At 40.8% G+C, this 19,251-nt stretch overlaps 2 protein-coding genes across 2 annotated transcripts in view; one reads left to right on the top strand and one right to left on the bottom strand.

The window, feature by feature from the left end:
• DTD1 (D-aminoacyl-tRNA deacylase 1) overlaps positions 1-19,251 on the bottom strand; it is a 192,029-nt gene that overhangs the window by 70,873 nt on the left and 101,905 nt on the right. The window lies entirely within an intron of this gene.
• On the top strand, positions 11,720-13,072 carry LOC308491232 (26S proteasome regulatory subunit 4-like; the record flags this gene model as incomplete). Its single annotated transcript, XM_081034396.1, has 1 exon — positions 11,720-13,072. The coding sequence occupies exon 1, from the start codon at positions 11,750-11,752 to the stop codon at positions 13,070-13,072; it is 1,323 nt and encodes a 440-aa protein (XP_080890522.1). The 5' UTR covers positions 11,720-11,749.

Below are 19,251 nucleotides of genomic sequence, written 5' to 3'. Positions count from 1 at the left end.
AGCCAGTAGCAACCTGTGGGGATTTTGGGTGGTGAGCACAGCCCCAGAACCCACTGCAGCCAATTTCAGGAAGTTCACTGGGTGCCTGAGAGGGAGGCCAGCACACAACTAGCAGGACCCTTTCCCTCAACACAGCTGGTGCTGAGTCTCCCAGAGACTCTCTATTGCTGAGCAAGTGGCCTGCAGGTTAAAGCAGGCAGAGAGCCTTCTTTTTCCTTCTTTCTTTTTCTGTTTTTTGGGGTTTTTTTTCCTTTACTTTTAGTCCTCCTCTTTTTTTCTTTCCCCCCTTTTTTATTACCGTTTTTTCCTTTTCCTTATCTTTTTTTTTTATTTTCTTTCATCTTTTTGTTCATTTTTCTTCTTTTTCTCTTTTCTGTTTTTTTTGGTTGTTTCTTGGGTTTGTCTTGTTATTGCTTTGGTTACTGTTTTTCTGTGTTGTTTAGCTATTTTCGTCTTTTTTATATATTTTTGTTTTTCCTGTCTGGTATTTGTTGTGTTTTTGTGGGGGTGTATTTTTTTTTTTTTTTTTTGGTGTTGTTGGGTTGCCTTGCTTTGTTTTTGTTTTGCAACGTGGACATGGGCCTAGTACTGGTCCAGGAGCCGAAACCACACTGAATTTGTAGAAACCACTGACCACAACCTTTATCCCCTGTAACACTACCTCACCCACCTACAGCTGCATTGCCAGGGGCACACTGGGTGCCTGGGTGACTGGATCCACCCCCAAAAACTATGGAAAAGATTTTTTACAACAGCAGATGGTCCAAGGAACCCTGGGGTCATTTTGGTGGTATTCAGTGACCCCAAACCTACACCACAGCCACTCGGGAGCAGCTCTTGCATACTTGTGAGATTGAAGTGGAGGCTGGCTATAGTGCCCTCGCGATGCTGTACAAGGGGGACACAGGCCCGTGTTGGCCTAAGACCTGGATTTGCACTAATGTCTTAAAAACCACCAATCATGTCTCAAAACTCACTTGAACTCCATCCTTCCCAGATAGTGCCTCATCGCCAACGGTCCCCTCAACACTGGGTCAAAGAGCCAGACACATGCTCCTAAAGAGACTTTCAATAGTTGGGCCTCGTGGGCAACTGACAGGTGGCAACCGACCTAAAGGGTCTTGGGACTTTTGCTAAACTGCCTTAGGACCAATATTGGTGGCAGCCAGCCTCAGTTCACAGAGAGACCACGCTCAAATGACTCCAGGTCCAGCACGAGCAGCAGCCAACTGCATATAGCTTTGAGGCACTTACCAGATAGCCACGGCTCTGTAACAGACAGGGCTGAAACAGCCATGAGTGGAGTCCTGCCCAAGAGACACCAAAACCAATACACCCAGAGGCCAGCGTCAGACCAAACCAGAGCACTACCTGGCTGGCCCTATGAGCGGCATTCTCAAATGAAATTTTCCATAGGCTCGAGAGACCAAAGAAACCAAGCCTCCTCTGAGGGGGTCGACCTCCACACAGCAGCTCATACACTGTGAGCAGAGCTAATTCTCCCAGCTAATCAGCCTGAGGGTCAATCCCACCCTCTGATAAGCCAAAGGCAATTAAAGATCAACTTCAACAGCCTCTGGAATACAAGGGACAGGAGAACAGGGAGACTATGCAATCCAAATATAAAGAACATATACTACATAAGACCACCCTGCAACGACTTGGAGACATAGGTGATCTAACTAATACACTGAAGCAATCACACAGCAACAGCCAGAATGAGGAAACAAAGAAACATGTCCCAAATAAAAGATCAGAAGAAACCTGTAGAAATAGAACTAAATGAAACATAGGCATCCAACCTATCAGAGACAGAGTTTAGAACACTGATGATAAGAATGTTTAAGGAACTTAGTGAGAACATAAAGAAAGATAGAGAAATCATAAAAAAACAACCAGTTAGAACTAAAGAATACAATAACTGAAATGAAGAACACACTTAAAAGAATCACCAGTAGATTAGATGAAGTATAGGATCAGATTAGCGATTTAGAAGACAAGATAGCAGTAATCACCCAATCAGAACAACAAAAAGAAAAAAAGAAAAAACAATGAAAATAGTTTAAGAGACCTGTGAGACAACATCAAGCAAAACAACATCCGCATTATAGGAATAACAGAAGAAGAGAAGGAGCAAGGGATCAAGAACATATCGAAAGAAATAATGATCAAAAACTTCCCTTCCCTGATGAAGAAAATCGACATACAAGCCTAGGAAGTGCAAGGCATGCCAAACAAGATGAACCCAAACAGGCCTACACCAAGACACATTATAGTTAAAATGGCAAAAGTTAAAGACAGAAAGAATCTTAAAAGCACCAAGAGGAAAACAGTGGGTTGCATACAAAGGAACTCTTATAAGACTATCAGCTGACTTTTCTACAGAAACTTTGCAGGCCAAAAGGTAGTGACAGGAAATATTCAAAGTGATGAAAAATAAAGTTTTACAACCAAGATTGCTCTAACCAGCAAGGCTATTGCTTAAAATTGAAGGAGAGATAAAGAGCTTCTCAGAAAAGAATAAGCTAAAGGAATTCATTACCACAAAACCAGCACTGCAGAAAATGTTAAAGGGGCTTTTTTAAAGAGAAGAAAGGGGAAAACAAACTAACAAGGGAAGACAAAAATTACAAATAACAAAATGGCAATAAATATGTACCTATCAATAATCACTTTAAATGTGAATGGGCTAAATGCTCCAATCAAAAGACAGACTGGTTGAGTGGATAAGAAAACAGACTCATGCATATGCTGTTTACAAGAGACTCATCTCAGATCAAAAGACACACACAGACTGAAAGTAAAAGAATGGAATAAGATATTTCACGCAAACGGAAACCAGAAGAAAGCTAGGGTAGCAATACTTATTTTGAACAAAACAGGCTTTAAAATGAAGACTACAATAAAAGACAAAGAATGGTACTACTTAATAATAAAGGGATTGATCCAATAAGAGGACATAACCCTAGTAAACATCTATGCATCCAACATAGGAGCTCCTAAATATATAAAGCAGTTTATGACCGACATAAAGTCAGAGATCAACAGAAGCACTATTGTAGTATGGGACTTTAACACCCCGTTGTCCCCAATGGACAGATCATCCAGACAGAAAATCAACTCAGAAACAGTGGCCTTAAATGACACTTTAGACCTATTGGATTTAATTGATATTTTTAGAGCATTTCAGCCCAAAGTAGCAGAATATACATTCTTCTCAAGTGCACATGGAATATTTTCCAAGACAGCCCATATGCTAGGCCAGAAAACAAGTCTCAATAAATTTAAGAAGACTGAAATCATATCAAGTGTCTTCTCTGACCACAATGCTATGAAACTAGAAATCAATTATAAGAAGAAATCCGGAAACCACAGAAATACATGGAGGCTGAATAACGTTACTAAATAGTGAGTGGCTCAATAATGAGATCAAAGAAGATACTAAATAGTGAGTGGCTCAATAATGAGATCAAAGAAGAAATCAAAAGATACCTCAGGACAAACGAAAATGTAAACACAACAACCCAAAACCTATGGGATGCAGCAAAAGCAGTCCTAAGAGGGGAATTCATAGCAGTGCAGCCTACCTAAAGAAACAAGAAAAATCTCGGGGCCAACCCAGTGGCTCAGGTGGTTGGAGTGCTGTGCTAATGCCGAGGTCGCCGGTTCGATTCCCACATGGGTCACTGAGCTGTGCTCTCTACAGCTAAGATTGTGAACAACAGCTCTCCCTGGAGCTGGGCTGCCCTGAGCGGCTGGAGGTTGGCGTGCGCTGCCATGGGCTGCTATTCGCTGCCGTGGGTTGCTGTGTGCCATCATGAGCAGCCGGTGGCCAGCGCAAGTGGCCAGCAGCCATCGTGAGTGGCTGGCAGCCATCGTGAGCAGCCGGCAGCTGGCAAGAGCTGCCATGAGCTGCTGTGAGCGGCCGACCGATGACTGGTGACCGACTGCCTTAGCCGGCGGGGAAAGGGAGGACTGCCTTAGCCGGGGGGTGGAGGAAAGGGAGGAGTGCAAGGCTAATAACACCAGCATGGGCTAGGCAGCTGTGTCCTACACAACTAGACTGAGAAACAATGGATTGAACTGGAGTGTGGGGGGAGGAGGCAGAAGGGAGAAAAAAAGAAAAAAAGAAAAACCTCAAATCAATAGACTACCTTTACACCTAAGGGAACTAGAAAAAGAACAGCAAAATAAACCCAAACCGTGTACAAGGAAGGAAATCAAAAAGATCAGAGTGGAAATAAATGAAATAGAGACAAAAAAATACAAAAAATTAATGAAACCAAGATCCGGTTCTTTGAAAAGATAAACAATATTGACAAACTTTTAGCCAGACTCATCAAGAAAAAGAGAGAGAGAGAGGACCCAAAGTAATAAAATCAGAAATAAAAGAGTAGTGACAACAGACACCACAGAAATACAAAAAATTTTAAGAAAATACTATGAGCAAATATACACCAATAAGTTAGACAATCTGGAAGAAATGGATAAATTTCTAGAAACATACAATCTTCCAAGAATGAATCAAGAAGAAACCCAAAATCTGAACAGACTGATTACCACCAACAAAATTGATTCAGTAATCAACAAGCTCCCAACAAACAAAAGGCCTGGACCAGATGGCTTCACAGGTGAATTTTACCAAACATTAAAAAAATACACAATGGGATTTATACATGATGTAATACAGAATTGTACACCTGAAATCTATGTAATTTCACTAACAATTGTCACCCCAATAAATTTTTAAAAAAATCAAAAAAAAATAATTATCACCTATTCTCTTCAAACTATTCCAAAACATCCAGAGGACAGAAGGCTCCCAAGCTTATTTTACGAGGCCACTATTACTCTGACAACAAAACTGAACAAAGACATTACAAAAAAAGAAAACTACGGGCTGATATCCCTTATGAACATAGACGCAAAACCTCAACAAAATACTAGCAAACCGGATTCAGCAACACATTAAAAAGATCATACACCACGATTAAGTAAGATTCATTCCTGAAATGCAAGGTTGATTCAATATCCGCAAATCAATTAATGTGATACACCACAATAACAAAATGAAAAATAAAAATCATATGATCTTATCAACAGATGCAGAAAAAGCATTTGACAAAATCCAGCAGCCATTGATGATAAAAACTCTTTAAAAAGTGGGATTAGAGGGACCATATCTCAACACAAAAAAGGCCATATATGATAAACCCACAGCTAACATCATACTCAATGCGGAAAGGCTAAAACCTTTTTCCTTAAGAACAGGAACAAGACAAGGCTACCCACTTTCACCACTTTTATTCAACATAGTTGTGGAAGTTCTACCCACAGCAATCAGATAAGAAAAAGAAATAAAAGGCATCCAAATTGAAAAGGAGTAAGTAAAACTGCCATGATATGCAGATGACATGATACTATATATAGAGAACCACCCATACTCCACCAAAAAATAATTATAACTGATAAATACATTTAGTAAAGTTGCAGGATACAAAATTAATATTCAGAAATCAGTTGCATTTGTATACACCAATAATAAAATATCAGAAGGAGAAATCAAGAAATCAATCCCATTTATAATTGCTTCAAAAACAATAAAATACCTAGGAATACATTTAAAAAGGAAGTAAAAGACCTATACTCAGAAAATTATAAGACACTGAAGACAGAAATCAAAGATACAAATAAATGGAAACACATACCATGTTCATGGATAGGAAGAATTAATATAGTTAAAACGTCAATACTACCTAAGGCAATATATAGATTCAATGCATCTCCTATCAAACTACCAAGGACATTTTTCTCAGAAATAGAATAGATAATCCTAAAATTTATATGGAACCATAACAGACGCCGAAAAGCCATGGCAATCTTGAGAAATAAGAACAAAGTGGCAGATACCACGCTACCCGACTTCAATCATACTACAGGGCAATAGTAATCAAAACAGTATGGTACTGGCATAAAAACAGACACATAAATCAATGGAACAGAATAGAGAGCCAAGAAACAAATCTATTCATGTATGGTCATTTAATTTATGACAATGGAAGCAAGAATTTACATTGGGGTAAAGACAGCCTATTTAATAAATGGTGCTGGGGAAACTAGACTGACACATGCAAAACAACCAGGACCACCTCCTTATGCCATATATGCGAACAAATTCAAAATGGATTAAAGACTTAAATGTAAGACCCAAAACCATAAAACTCCTAGAAGAAAATATAGAGAGTAAATTTGCAAACAGTACCCTGAGTAATATTTTTACTGATATATCCCTTTGGGCAAGGGAAGTAAAAGAAAAAATAAACATATGGGATTATATCAAACTTAAAGTTTTTTCATAGCAAAGGAAACCGTCAATAAAACAAAAAGGCAGTCTATTGTATGGGAGAAGATATTTGTCAATGATACATCTGATAAGGGATTAATATCCAAAATTTATAAAACACTCATTCAACTCCTCACCAAAAAAAAAAAAACAACCCAATTAAAAAATGGGCAGAGGACATGAAGAGACATTTCTCTAAAGAGGACACACAGATGGCCAACAGACATGAAAAAATGCTCAACCTCACTAATCAATAGAGAAATGCAAATAAAAACCACATGAGATACCACCTCACTCAGGTCAGAATGGCTATCATCAATAAGTCAACAAACAACAAGTGCTGACAACGCTGTGGAGAAAAGGGAACCTGGTGCACTGTTGGTGGAGTTGCAGATTGGTGCAGCCACTATGGGAATCAGTATGGAGGTATCTCAAGAAACTGGAACTGGAACTACCTTATATCACAGCAATTCCACTCTTAGGTATCTATCCAGAGAAATCCAAGGTGTTAATTCGAAAAAATTTATGCACCCCTATGTTTATTACAGCACTATTTACAACAGCCAAGACTTGGAAACAACTGAAATGCCCATCGGTAGATGACTGGATTAGGAACTGTGGTACTTTTATACAATGGAGTATTACTCAGCCCTAAAGAAGAAAGAAATTTTACCATTTGCAACGATATGGATGGACCTAGAGAACATTATGCTAAGTGAAATAAGTCAGTCAGAGAAAGACAAATACTATATGATCTCACTTATACATGGAATCTAAAGAACAGAATGAGCAAGGTAAACAGAAATAATCTCAGAGATATAGAGGAAAAACTGATGGTTGCTGGATGGGAGGGGGTGGGGCTGAGGCAGAAGGAGAAGGGATTAGACAGCATAAATTGATAACTACAATATTGCCATGGGGATATAATACACAGTTTGGGGAATATAATCAATAATATTGTAAAGATTTTGTAGCTTGTCACATGGGCACGTCTCATTAGGGAGACCACTTCATGGACAGTGTAGATACTTGACCACTGCACTGTACACCTGAAGCTGAGGCTGAGTAATATTGTCTGTCAACTATAATTTAATATATATATAATCTTCGTATATCGAGTATATCATAGGGAATAGAGCCAATAGAATTATAATAGATATATACGATGCCAGAGGGGCAATAGATTGGGGGAAGGTAGTCATCACTTTGTGAGGGGTGAAATGTCTAACTATTACATTGTTTTGTACTCCTGAAACTAATAATAATAAAAAAGAATTTAAAAAAAAATATGGGCAGAGGACCTGAATAGACTTTTCTCCAAAGAGGACATACAAATGGCCAACAAACATATAAAAAATACTCAACATCACTAATCACCAGAGAAATGAAAATAAAACTACAATGAGATATTACCTCATACCAGTTAGAATGGCTATCATCAACGAGAAAAATAATAACAACTGTTAGGAGACTGTGGAGAAAAAGGAACCCTCATACACTGTTGGTGGAAATGCAGACTGGTGCAGCCGCTGTGGAAGGCAGTGTGGAGATTCCTCCAAAAATTAAAAATAGAATTACCATATGACCCAGCAATCCCTCTCCTGGGTATTTACCCCAAAATCTGAAAACATTTATCCGTAAAGATATATGTGCTCCAATGTTCATTGCAGCTTTATTTATGGTAGCCAAGACATGGAAACAACCAAAATGTCCTTCGATAGATGAATGGATAAAGAAGTTGTGGTATATATACACAATGGAATACTATTCGGCGGTAAGATGATATAGGAACATTTGTGACAACATGGATGGATCTTGAGAGTATAATGCTAAGCGAAATAAGTCAGACAGAAAAAGTCGAGAACAGTATGATTTCACTGATTTGTGGTATATAAAACAAAATAACAAAGGAACTAGACTAACAAATGAAAAAACAAAAACAGACAATAGTTTAGTGGTTATCAGAGGGTAAGGGGGTGGGGGGAGGGAGATGAGGGTAAGGGGATCAAATATATGGTGATGGAAGGAGAACTGAGTCTGGGTGGTAAACACACAATGGGATTTATAGATGATGTAATACAGAATTATATAACTGAAACTTATGTAACTACTAACAGTTGTAACCCCAATAAACTTTAATTTAAAAAAAGAAAGAAACCCCAAATTATTATACAGGATGCATCTTCCTGTTTAGATTAAATTAGATAAACTAGATACATCTTCATGAAATTTCAGGACAACAAAGAAAAAGACAGATCTCCAGAGATTCCAGAAAGAAAAAAGAAAGGCTACCAACCAACCAAGAGATGAGAATGTGATCAGCAAATGTCATCACAGAAACACCAGATGCACAACTAAGAAGCTAGAAGTCTATATCCATCTAAACTAGCACTCAAATGTAAGGATGATATAGACATTTCAGATTTCTAAAAAAGTCACGAAGTTTACTTTTTAAGCATTCTTCTTAGGAAAAAATTACTTCAAGATGGACTTCAACACAAATGAAAAAGAAACCCAAAATTATGAAGACAGGGAGAGGATTCAGAAAGCCGCCCAGCCCAGGAATAGTGATTAACACTGGGCAGTAGCAGGCCTCGAGGGCTGGTCCAAGCTGGGGCCGAGTCAGAGGGCTCTGGGAAGAAAACTGCTCCCATGGACAGGAAGCACTAGTGACAGGCAGGAAAATCTTAGGAATATGGTAAAGGCATGTGCTAAATAAGAACATTTTTGCCAATTGTTTCAAAATTTTTTAGAGACAATTCTTTTTTTTGCCTTACTTGGACATGATTTCTCCTCCAACAGAAATAGTGCTAGCTCTGCATTCAGATCCGCATTCTTCATGACTGGCACCATTCATTCCCTTTAGAATCCCTACCTCTAGTACTGCACCAGAGCCATCTAAGGCAGCCCTGCTCCTGGTTACCAGTCCTGCGAACCACTGAAGAGTCCCATCTGACCTGCAGTAGATCACCGTCTCTGAGCTCTCATATATGGATTCCAGTTTGGCTCCCCCAGCCTGCCTCAGACTCAGATCTTTATCCTGCACCATTTGCTCAATTCACCAACTTCCCCAAGTCATTCTGGATTCAACAAGGGCCCAGTCTGGGAAGTAGGAAAAGGGGAATTTAAAACTAACTACACCCAACTGAAGGGTTTAATTGCCAAGAAAAATTAAGGAAGGAGAGCTTGTTACAGAGAAGGAGGGAGGGAGTAGGAAGATGGGGAGACTTAGCAGGTTTGGAATGGAAACTAAAACCTTCCTTGCTTTGAAAAGATTATCAGCTCTTCCCTCGCCTTGACTCAAGGGACCAATGAAAGAGTCTCTCCTTTTAGCATTTCTGCTTTACCTATTTGGTCTATTTTGAAGAACATACAAATGGATGCTTGTTCTGAAACCCTCTGGCATGTCAGTGAATAAGAGGCTCTCTAGGCATTTATTATGCAACAGAGTAAAATGATTCTAGACAAATTTCTCCATCAACAATGATAAGGTTACATAAAAGGACTTTAAAATGGACCTCAGGCAGTGAACTACATTAGCTCTATGCAAAATGAGCAACTCTAAATGATACTCTAAATCAACCAGCAATGAGTTCTGTTTCTATTCAGAATCAGCAGTTTACTTTGTGCATTTTATCTGACACATGTACAAATCAGCAATCTGACACACTTACAAATTATTATTTAAAAGGAGAAGCCAAAGTAAGCACACAGAACATCGCTCACTCTGAATATTGACTGAACGTGGGCCTACTACATCCCAGGCACTGGAACAAGCCAAGTGCTAATTCCTAAGTGATCCGTGTGGCAGTCCTGTGTCCTGTGCCCCTGGACATACCGAGGCCACAGGGACTCCCTGAGAACACTCGGCTCACACAAGGCAGTGCAGCCTAGGGCCCCGAGATGTGCTCTACTGCTCCTACCTGTCTGCGGGTTGCACAGGATGAAGGAAAGGTGTACAGTCTTAAGGGTAAAAGCTACCACTGAAAAGGCCTAAAAAGTTCAAAAAATATTGCCAGGATCTTGTACATGACATAATGAATTAAGAACTAACCTATCTAGAGAAGACCATTTGTATTGTTTTTAGACCCCTGATGCATGCTTCCTTTCTCAGGGCATTTATTAGTACATCTCATTTATCAGAAATTCATTAAGCCAAGTTTGTTGGGAGACATATTCTCTCTCCGGTCCAAAGTGCCCACACAGACAAAGCCATTCTTGTGCAAGGCACCAGGCAGGGGACAGACGCCTGCCAGCACTCCCCACAACAGCAACTCTGTGGGGCTCATAAACCCTGATGAAAAAACCCGACACCCTGTGAATCATTTAAAAAGTGAATTAATTTGTGCTTTACTGATATACTGACCTTTGTTAGGAATATTCCAGAACATGGGAAAATGGAGTAGCCTTCTTACCTCATAGCATTACTTCAGTGCCACCTTTCATCTGCACAGTGCCGTGTACCAATGAACTTTCTAACCAAGTGCACGTTAACTTTTTTAAAAAAATATATCAGCAGAGGTGATTGGGGATGCTCAAATGATAAGCCGTTTAAAATTATCTGTGTTTTTAAAAACATAACTAAAAAGTATTCTTTTCAAAAAATGAATGGATAGTAACTCTCAGTGGAGAAACGCAGAAGAGATCACCCTGAGTGAAAAGCAGCAGCAAGAGCACTAATAAGACATTGATACCAGTGTGCCAACAGGATGCACTGAGAAGGGCACAACATCACCTGTGTGGTGTGCTTGCCACAGTGAAAAAGCTGACTCATGAGGAAACATTAAATAAGCCCAGACTGAAAGACATTCTACAAAACAACTGGCCAGTGCTCTTCAGAAGTATCAAGACAATGCAAGACAAAGACTGAGGAACTGTCCAGATTGGAGGAGACTAAGAAGACACAAGGCCTAAATGCAATGTGGAATTCTGGATTAAATCCTAGACCAGAAAAAGGACATTAGCAGGACAACTGACAGTTGAAAAATGCAATTAGTTAATAGCATTAGATAACTTGGTGGTTTTGATTACTTCTACAGATATGTGAGATGTTAACTCTTGGGGAAACAGGAACTCTTTGTTCTATTTTTGAAACCTGATTGTAAGTCTGAAATTATTTTAAAGAGTCAAGTCATATGGTGTGTATATGAATACAGTATACATCTGGTATATACCTTAAACTAATACAATATTATATGTCAATTATATCTCAATAAAACAGGGGGTGCTAGAGAACAAGTAGAAAGATGTGAGCACTCCATAACAAATCAAGCCTTCAACCTTGATCAATGTGGGGCAGGTTGTTCAGAACACCCTCCCATCCAACCTGGAGACAAGGTCTTTTGGTCTGTCATCCACAATTGTTCTGAGACTTCCGGCAGCGGCGGCTCAAGCAGCAGCATCAAGATGGGTCAAAGTCAGAGTGGTGGTCATGGTCCTGGAGGTGGCAAGAAGGATGACAAGGACAAGAAAAAGAAATATGAACCTCCCGTACCAACCAGAGTGGGGAAAAAGAAGGAGAAAACAAAGGGACCAGATGCCGCCAGCAAACTGCCACTGGTGACACCTCACACTCAGTGCCGGTTAAAATTATTGAAGTTAGAGAGAATTAAAGACTTTCTTCTCATGGAGGAAGAATTCATTAGAAATCAGGAACAAATGAAGCCTTTAGAAGAAAAGCAAGAGGAGGAAAGATCAAAGGTGGATGATCTTAGGGGGACCCCAATGTCGGTAGGAACCTTGGAAGAGATCATTGATGACAATCACGCCATTGTGTCTACATCTGTGGGTTCAGAACATTATGTCAGCATCCTTTCATTTGTAGACAAAGATCTGCTGGAGCCAGGCTGCTCGGTCCTGCTCAACCACAAGGTGCATGCCGTGATAGGAGTGCTAATGGATGACACGGACCCCTTGGTCACAGTGATGAAGGTGGAAAAGGCCCCACAGGAGACCTATGCTGACATTGGGGGGTTGGACAACCAAATCCAGGAAATTAAGGAATCTGTGGAGCTTCCTCTCACTCATCCTGAATACTATGAAGAGATGGGTATAAAGCCCCCTAAGGGGGTCATTCTCTATGGCCCACCTGGCACAGGTAAAACCTTATTAGCCAAAGCAGTAGCAAACCAAACCTCGGCCACTTTCCTGAGAGTGGTTGGCTCTGAACTTATTCAGAAGTATCTAGGCGACGGGCCGAAACTCGTTCGGGAATTGTTTCGAGTTGCTGAAGAACACGCACCATCCATCGTGTTTATTGATGAGATTGATGCCATTGGGACAAAAAGATATGACTCAAATTCCGGTGGTGAGAGAGAAATTCAGCGAACAATGTTGGAACTGTTGAACCAATTGGATGGATTTGATTCAAGGGGAGATGTAAAAGTTATCATGGCTACAAACCGAATAGAAACTCTGGATCCAGCACTTATCAGACCAGGCCGCATCGACAGGAAGATTGAGTTCCCGCTGCCTGACGAAAAAACCAAGAAGCGCATCTTTCAGATCCACACAAGCAGAATGACGCTGGCTGATGACGTCACACTGGATGACTTGATCACGGCTAAAGATGACCTCTCTGGTGCTGACATCAAGGCAATCTGTACAGAAGCTGGTCTGATGGCCTTGAGAGAACGTAGAATAAAAGTAACAAATGAAGACTTCAAAAAATCTAAAGAAAATGTTCTTTATAAAAAACAGGAAGGCACCCCTGAGGGGCTCTATCTCTAGCAAACCACAGTTGCCTTCAAGGAAATGGTTGGGGTGCCCTATCCCTTAGAGGGATGAAGTTGGGGAAGGTGTCCAGAGGAATCCACGTCCCAGTTGCTGTTCATTAGCAAAACCTCCTGTGTACCTTTCTGAACATGATGTGCAGTTATCTCTGCCCAATAAAGCACGCTCTTTCTCAAGCAAAAAAAAAAAAAACAAAAAAGCAAAATTGTTCTGATCAATTAGACATTTACTCAAAAAAGCCTGCATCAAAATGAGAGAGGCCACTATCAGATATGTATCTTGGTCAGCCTCTTCCTGAGGCTTCTATAGCCAGATAAGAGGGTGCCATGCCTGTTTTATATTAAAATATAATTTCTCTAGTTTTAATGTTTTTTAATGGAAAGCAATAAAAACGTATAGTTGAACTAAGAGCACAGTAACTTTTTTGTAGAGTGCTGGAACATGTTATTCACTCCGGTGAATTTCCTCACTAATGTGCATTTCAATTACCTCTACAGGACCTCTAAGATCCACATGACCTGAAGGGGCAGGAAGACCAACAAGAGCTGAGGGGAAAGACATGGGAACTGCAGGCGTCATCTTTCCTCTTCTTGGCAAGACCCTGCCATCCCCCATTTCCACCCACAACGCGACTGTCCTAGACACAGGTGACCTGACTTGCTCAAAGACGCAGTTCTGAGTGGTGGGGAGACGCACTGGGCCGGAATGGATGCCCACATTCTTCTCACTCCTGGACAAAGATTTATGAGTGGACATGTATGTGCTCTTTACACAGAGGACAACGGAGCCTGGGTATAAATATCAAAACAACATCCATAAAGACACAGAATAGGAATCCGCAAAGTGTCCCACTTACAACAGGGGTTTCACTGGGGAGTGTCCTTGCTGGGCAGGGCAGTCATTTCTCACAGACGGTGCGAGGCCAGCTGCACCTGACCCCGCTGCTCCTGTTCCCGGCAAAGGCCTCTATTTTACCCTCCTCCAGCTGAAGTCGCTGTTTAAGCTTCTAAATCACTTTATGATAGAAAAGGCTAGAGTAATAATAGTCTCAACTTATTTAATGCTGAGTGCTGAGCACCGGGTTTTGCAAATATTTTTTCTTTGAAACCTTACCACTGCTCCCTAAGACAGATACTGCGACCCCACTACTAAAATGGAAGAAAATGAGGCTTAGAGAGGGTAATAGACTAAACACAAAGCAAGCATTGGGCTAAATATCTTTGTACTAGTCATTCTACTCTTTTGTAAAATACGCTGTTTACGTATCTCTCTTCCCGGCTGAGGAAAGAGGGACAGTATCCCCAGCATCATTCTGTGTGCCCTGGGAGTGGGGAGCACAGAGGTGCTGATATTTATCACATGGGAACTTGTGGTTGACTTCTTGCACCTGCTCCTCACTGAGACGGTGGCTCTGTGCCAGGCCTTGCCTTTCTTATTCCTCACCGTGTCCCTGTGGTCAGAACAGGGCCTAAAAAGGAGAAGACACTCAGCAATAGCTACTGACGGGGAAATCAAGCTCATTCCAAAAACACCTACCACAGTACTGTCCCACAGGACTTTCTGTGTGACGGAAATGCCCTACATCTGTGCTGTCCAGTAGCCGCTAGACACGTGTGCTGTCCAGTAGCCCCTAGGAGCATCTGAATGTGGCTAAGTGGAACTAAGGAAAGTGTTTAATTTTGTTTAATTTTCATGAATTTAAATCCATGGCTACCTGTGGTTGGTGACTACCCTGCTGGTCAGCTCAGGTCTAACCTACCCTGATTTCTACCCACGGCCATGTCCTCGTGGATGCTGCTGCAGATCCCTGCTCAGCCATCAGTCCTGCCCAAGTCTGCCTCTGTGTGGCACCATGCTGGCACGGAATCCATGCTGGGTGTTAAGGCTGCAACTGTCAAGGTGCTTAACTAAGGAGCAAGGGGAGAAACCAAATGAATCAAATAAGCATGATTCATGCTGAAGATGCAATTTTAGGATTACAACAAAAGCTGGCGGAAAACAACGTTATTTACTGATCACTTTTCTTCGTTGATATAAATGAGTCATAAGAACAAATGTCCTACCAACCACTGCAAAACAACAGTAACAAAATGCCAAAAAAAAAGCAAAGAATAATTTTGTTACCAAATGTACCACTTATAAAAAAATTCGAGTCATGGTTACTCAGGTGCCAACTAAAAGCAGGAAAGATGAATGTTTCCAGTAAATGTTCAAATGTAGAAGCAGCATATATCACATTGAAAGAGTTCAGTGTATAAGTTCTTTTCAGAAGGGAGAGTGTTGGTTAATTCATGTGCAGCAACATCCCGTTTGGAAGGAAGGCTGTCAGAGTTGTTTTATAAAAGTAAACACAACTTCTAGGCCTACGGTGGCAGTGGCGACAGTTAAGAGCCCAGGGTCAGAGCCACAGCCCTCTCTTCCAGGCATGCAGTGGGGCTCTTCCTGACTGCCCCCACCTCCAGCATGTCCCTTTGAGCTACTGACCTCAGAGATGAGCAGATCGATGGTTGGCAGAGAATCTGTCCTCCTTCCTAAATGATCCTGCTCACCAGTAGGGCTTGTTCTGGCCCTCGTGAAACCAGCTGACTCTGTGATAAAGGCGAGGGAGTTGATTTCTTCTTCCACCAGCCTACTCCAAATGCCCCGAATGGAAGACCCTCTCAATGGGAAATGGCCACAGGAAGCAAAATACAGAGAGTTTGTGGCACTAAAAGATCAATATACCACAGCAGACTTTCCTTTAAGAAGTCAAAAACCATTTCATTACCTCCATCACTGACAGACAAAGGATCTGATCAGTATACATCAGAGCCCTTGTCGGAGGTCTCATGTTAGTATTTAATTACACATAAAAGAGGGAAATCGCCATCCAACCCTTGTACTGGCCAATATGTACAGTAACTGAAGAATAAACTGTGGAGAAGAGCACAGTCCGGATATGGCTCACATATCTTTAGTATACAGTAGCACTCAATAAGTATAATCTTTTACACATTCATCATGGCACCTCAAATTGCAAGCAGCAAGGTGGTAATTTCTGACATGGGCACAACGTCTTCCCTCCTCTCCTGTGTATCTATTCATGGAACTGACACTAAAATGTGAGTGACAGCCTAACAGCTAGCTTGATGTTTTATCAGGTGTGAGATTCTCCAAGCTTGGGGGCGGGGGGCCAGTGTAGGGTGTGAGTAATCCACGCTAGGTGCGGGCAACAAGGTGGGGGGCACTGTCTAGCCCTGCACTGTCCAATATAGTGGCCACTGGTCAGGTGACTATTTAAATTTAAACTTAATAAAATTAAAGTTCCACAACCACACTAACCTCATTTAAAGTGCTCATTAGTCACAAGTGGTGAGTGGCTGACTGTATTAATGCAAAAGGAGAATAGTTCCAACATCGCAGGAAATTCTATTAGACAACACTGGTCTAGACAGTTTCAAAACAATAACAAAACTGACTAAAAGTCATTCTGGTTTTTATTGTCAACATGCATTGGCAAATCTAAGCGATATTAATGATAAGATACTCCTTCCTGTCTCCCTTGGCCCTCCCCATATGCCATTGTCCAAAAAAACCTGCCTAGTGATAGAGGATAACTTTAATCCACAAGCAAACTAAAATCTCAGTTGCATCACTGCTCAAATGAATGCTAAAAATTAAAAAAAAAAAAGGCTAATGTGTATTCCACTCCCTTTTCCTGTCCTAACAGACCTACCCTAAAGAAAGTCTACAGCTGATTCTATGGAAATCTGGAAAGAAAACTGGTAAAAGAATTTGTAATTACCAAACTGTGTATAATCCCTGAAAATTGCACATAACATGTATACAAGGAGGTGGAAAGATAACACAGAACAAACTATTTCACTTCTACCAAATGTCCCTTTCATACAGAAGAGAAAAGGCAACTTAGCCTTCCAGGTCTCATTCCATAGGAGGATCCAGTTCCCAAACACAGGCCTAAAATAGAACCCAATCCTTTCTTCTGGACAAGACTGGAACTAACAAGGCCATAGAGAGCCATTCAGCTCTCTATTATGGTCCATGCATTAAACATTAATGTGGCTACAATCTCTACCCTAGCAGAATATTAAAAACGCACACAATGTTTCTAATTTCAATTCCCATAACAGTTTGTAATGCTTTCGGAGGGTGCTGAATTTTTTATTTTTATTTGGTTGTCCCCTCCCGGCTGCTGCTGGCTCCAGCTGCTACCGTGTCTCCCCGAAAATAAGACCTAGCCGGACAATCAGCTCTAATGCGTCTTTGAAGCGAGGGAGAGTAGTTTGAGAGGGGTTAATGGCAATGTGTCTTTTATTGTAATAATTTTTTTTTAATTCACCACATTTTTTATCACACCTCGTAAATTATAGCTATTACCTACTAAATTGATAAAGATTTTAGAGGCATACACAATACTGACAAGAACACACTGCTGTTGGAAATGTAAATTATAAACTTTCTGGAGGGCTAACTGGCAATGTCTAATAATATATGTAAGAAAATATAACAGGATTTGAATTTTATTCTACAGAAACCACCAAAGGTGTATGCAAAAATAAATGTGCAAAAACATACATATATGTATATATATACACACACATATACATATGTATACATAACTTAAATGTCCAACAACAGATTGGATTTTAAAAAGTTAGTATATTCATATAATGAAATACTTTGCAGTCATTTACAATCATGGGGAACATGTTTATAAAATAACTTTATATTAAAACAGAGAACACAAACTATGGTGTACTGTTATCTCACTACTGGTAAATACATATGTAATTTATATATGTAAGTATGTGTCTCAGCCTGGGTCCTCCAGGAAAAAGAGCCTGCAGCAAACACTGGAGTGCGGACACTTTACTTAAAAAGTACAGACCCAGGGTGGCAAAAGTGAGCCCCAGGAAAAAGAAAAAAGAAAGACTGGGAAACAAGGGAAGGCCAAATAGGCCTTCTGTTTTACAGGAGCCTATAAAATGAGATGTTTGCCAAGGAAGTGTGTTTGCTTAACACATGGAACGTCTCTGGGCAGGCAAAAAGAAAAAAAAAGTTGACCAAAGTGCAGACCAAAGGAGAGAAGAAAGAGGGGAATTCATCCGCCTGGCTCTCTCCTTTCTCCTTTTCCCAGTGGTCAATATTACTACCCCACACTTCCAGGATGCATTATTTGGCTCCATTATCAGTCATTTGGGATGTCATATCAAAGTACAAGTTCTCATTTAGATATTTAGGTTTAAGAAAAGCCAAAACAAAGCACAAAGTATGAAATGTGCTATTTCACAGTCCCATAAATTCGGTAGCTGAGCCAGAAGTGAGCAACAACAAAAACCCAAACGCACATATGAGAATGATCTGTCACCCATGTGTCCACGCCACCAGAGCATCTGTCTTTCCCAGGATGTCTGAAGATCTCCTTTCTCCAACACCTCTGTCCCCTGTGTATCCACACAGTTATCCATGGCCACAGACCAATGACAGAACACACACCCTTCCTGTGGGCCCAGCTGACACCTCTTTCAAAGGAGAGCAGATGTGGGTTTATGCATGTCTGAGAAGGAAGCCCTTGACTTGGGGCTGATTCCCTCAGCTTCCAGCACCTTACCCCTTCCACACTCCAACATACTATACGGTGACCAACTCGTTATCCGGTGATCTCTGGGATGTTGTAGCCTCTTTCCTTCTTCCAGAAGCCTTTTACCAAAACCATCTGTGACTTTGTGGGGACCAGTTCTCAGGTGCTGTCACTTAAGAAGGGATTTGAGAGACTTTTGCCTCTAGCTCCAACATTTAAAGATCTTGGGAGTTGTTATCGGGGTGATCACTTTGTAAGGTACATAAATGTCTAATCACTATGTTGTACCCCTGAAACTAATATGATATTGTATATCAATTGTAATTGAAAAATAAATATAAAAAAATTGTTTTAAGAAAAAGCTGAACAAACTGGAAACCAACACCTTTTCTTGGATGCATCAGAGAAGTCAGATGGCAGGGCAAACCACTAGCCTGAAGTATGGAGGGAGAGCCAGGCACACAGAGAGAGACAGCCAAGGTGTGTTACCTGGAGCAGAAGCTGCTGACGCCATAAACTGGTAGGCACTTTTCAGGGTAACGTATGAGAGTGAGAAACTCCTGGGGGCCACCGTATCAGGGGGTTCCCACACTTT

The sequence above is a fragment of the Rhinolophus hipposideros genome (assembly GCF_964194185.1).
Source record: "Rhinolophus hipposideros genome assembly, chromosome: 22".
In the NCBI taxonomy this organism is placed as follows: Eukaryota; Metazoa; Chordata; class Mammalia; order Chiroptera; family Rhinolophidae; genus Rhinolophus; species Rhinolophus hipposideros.
Note: the sequence above shows the minus strand (reverse complement) of the source record. Positions and strands in the feature narration are given on the sequence as shown.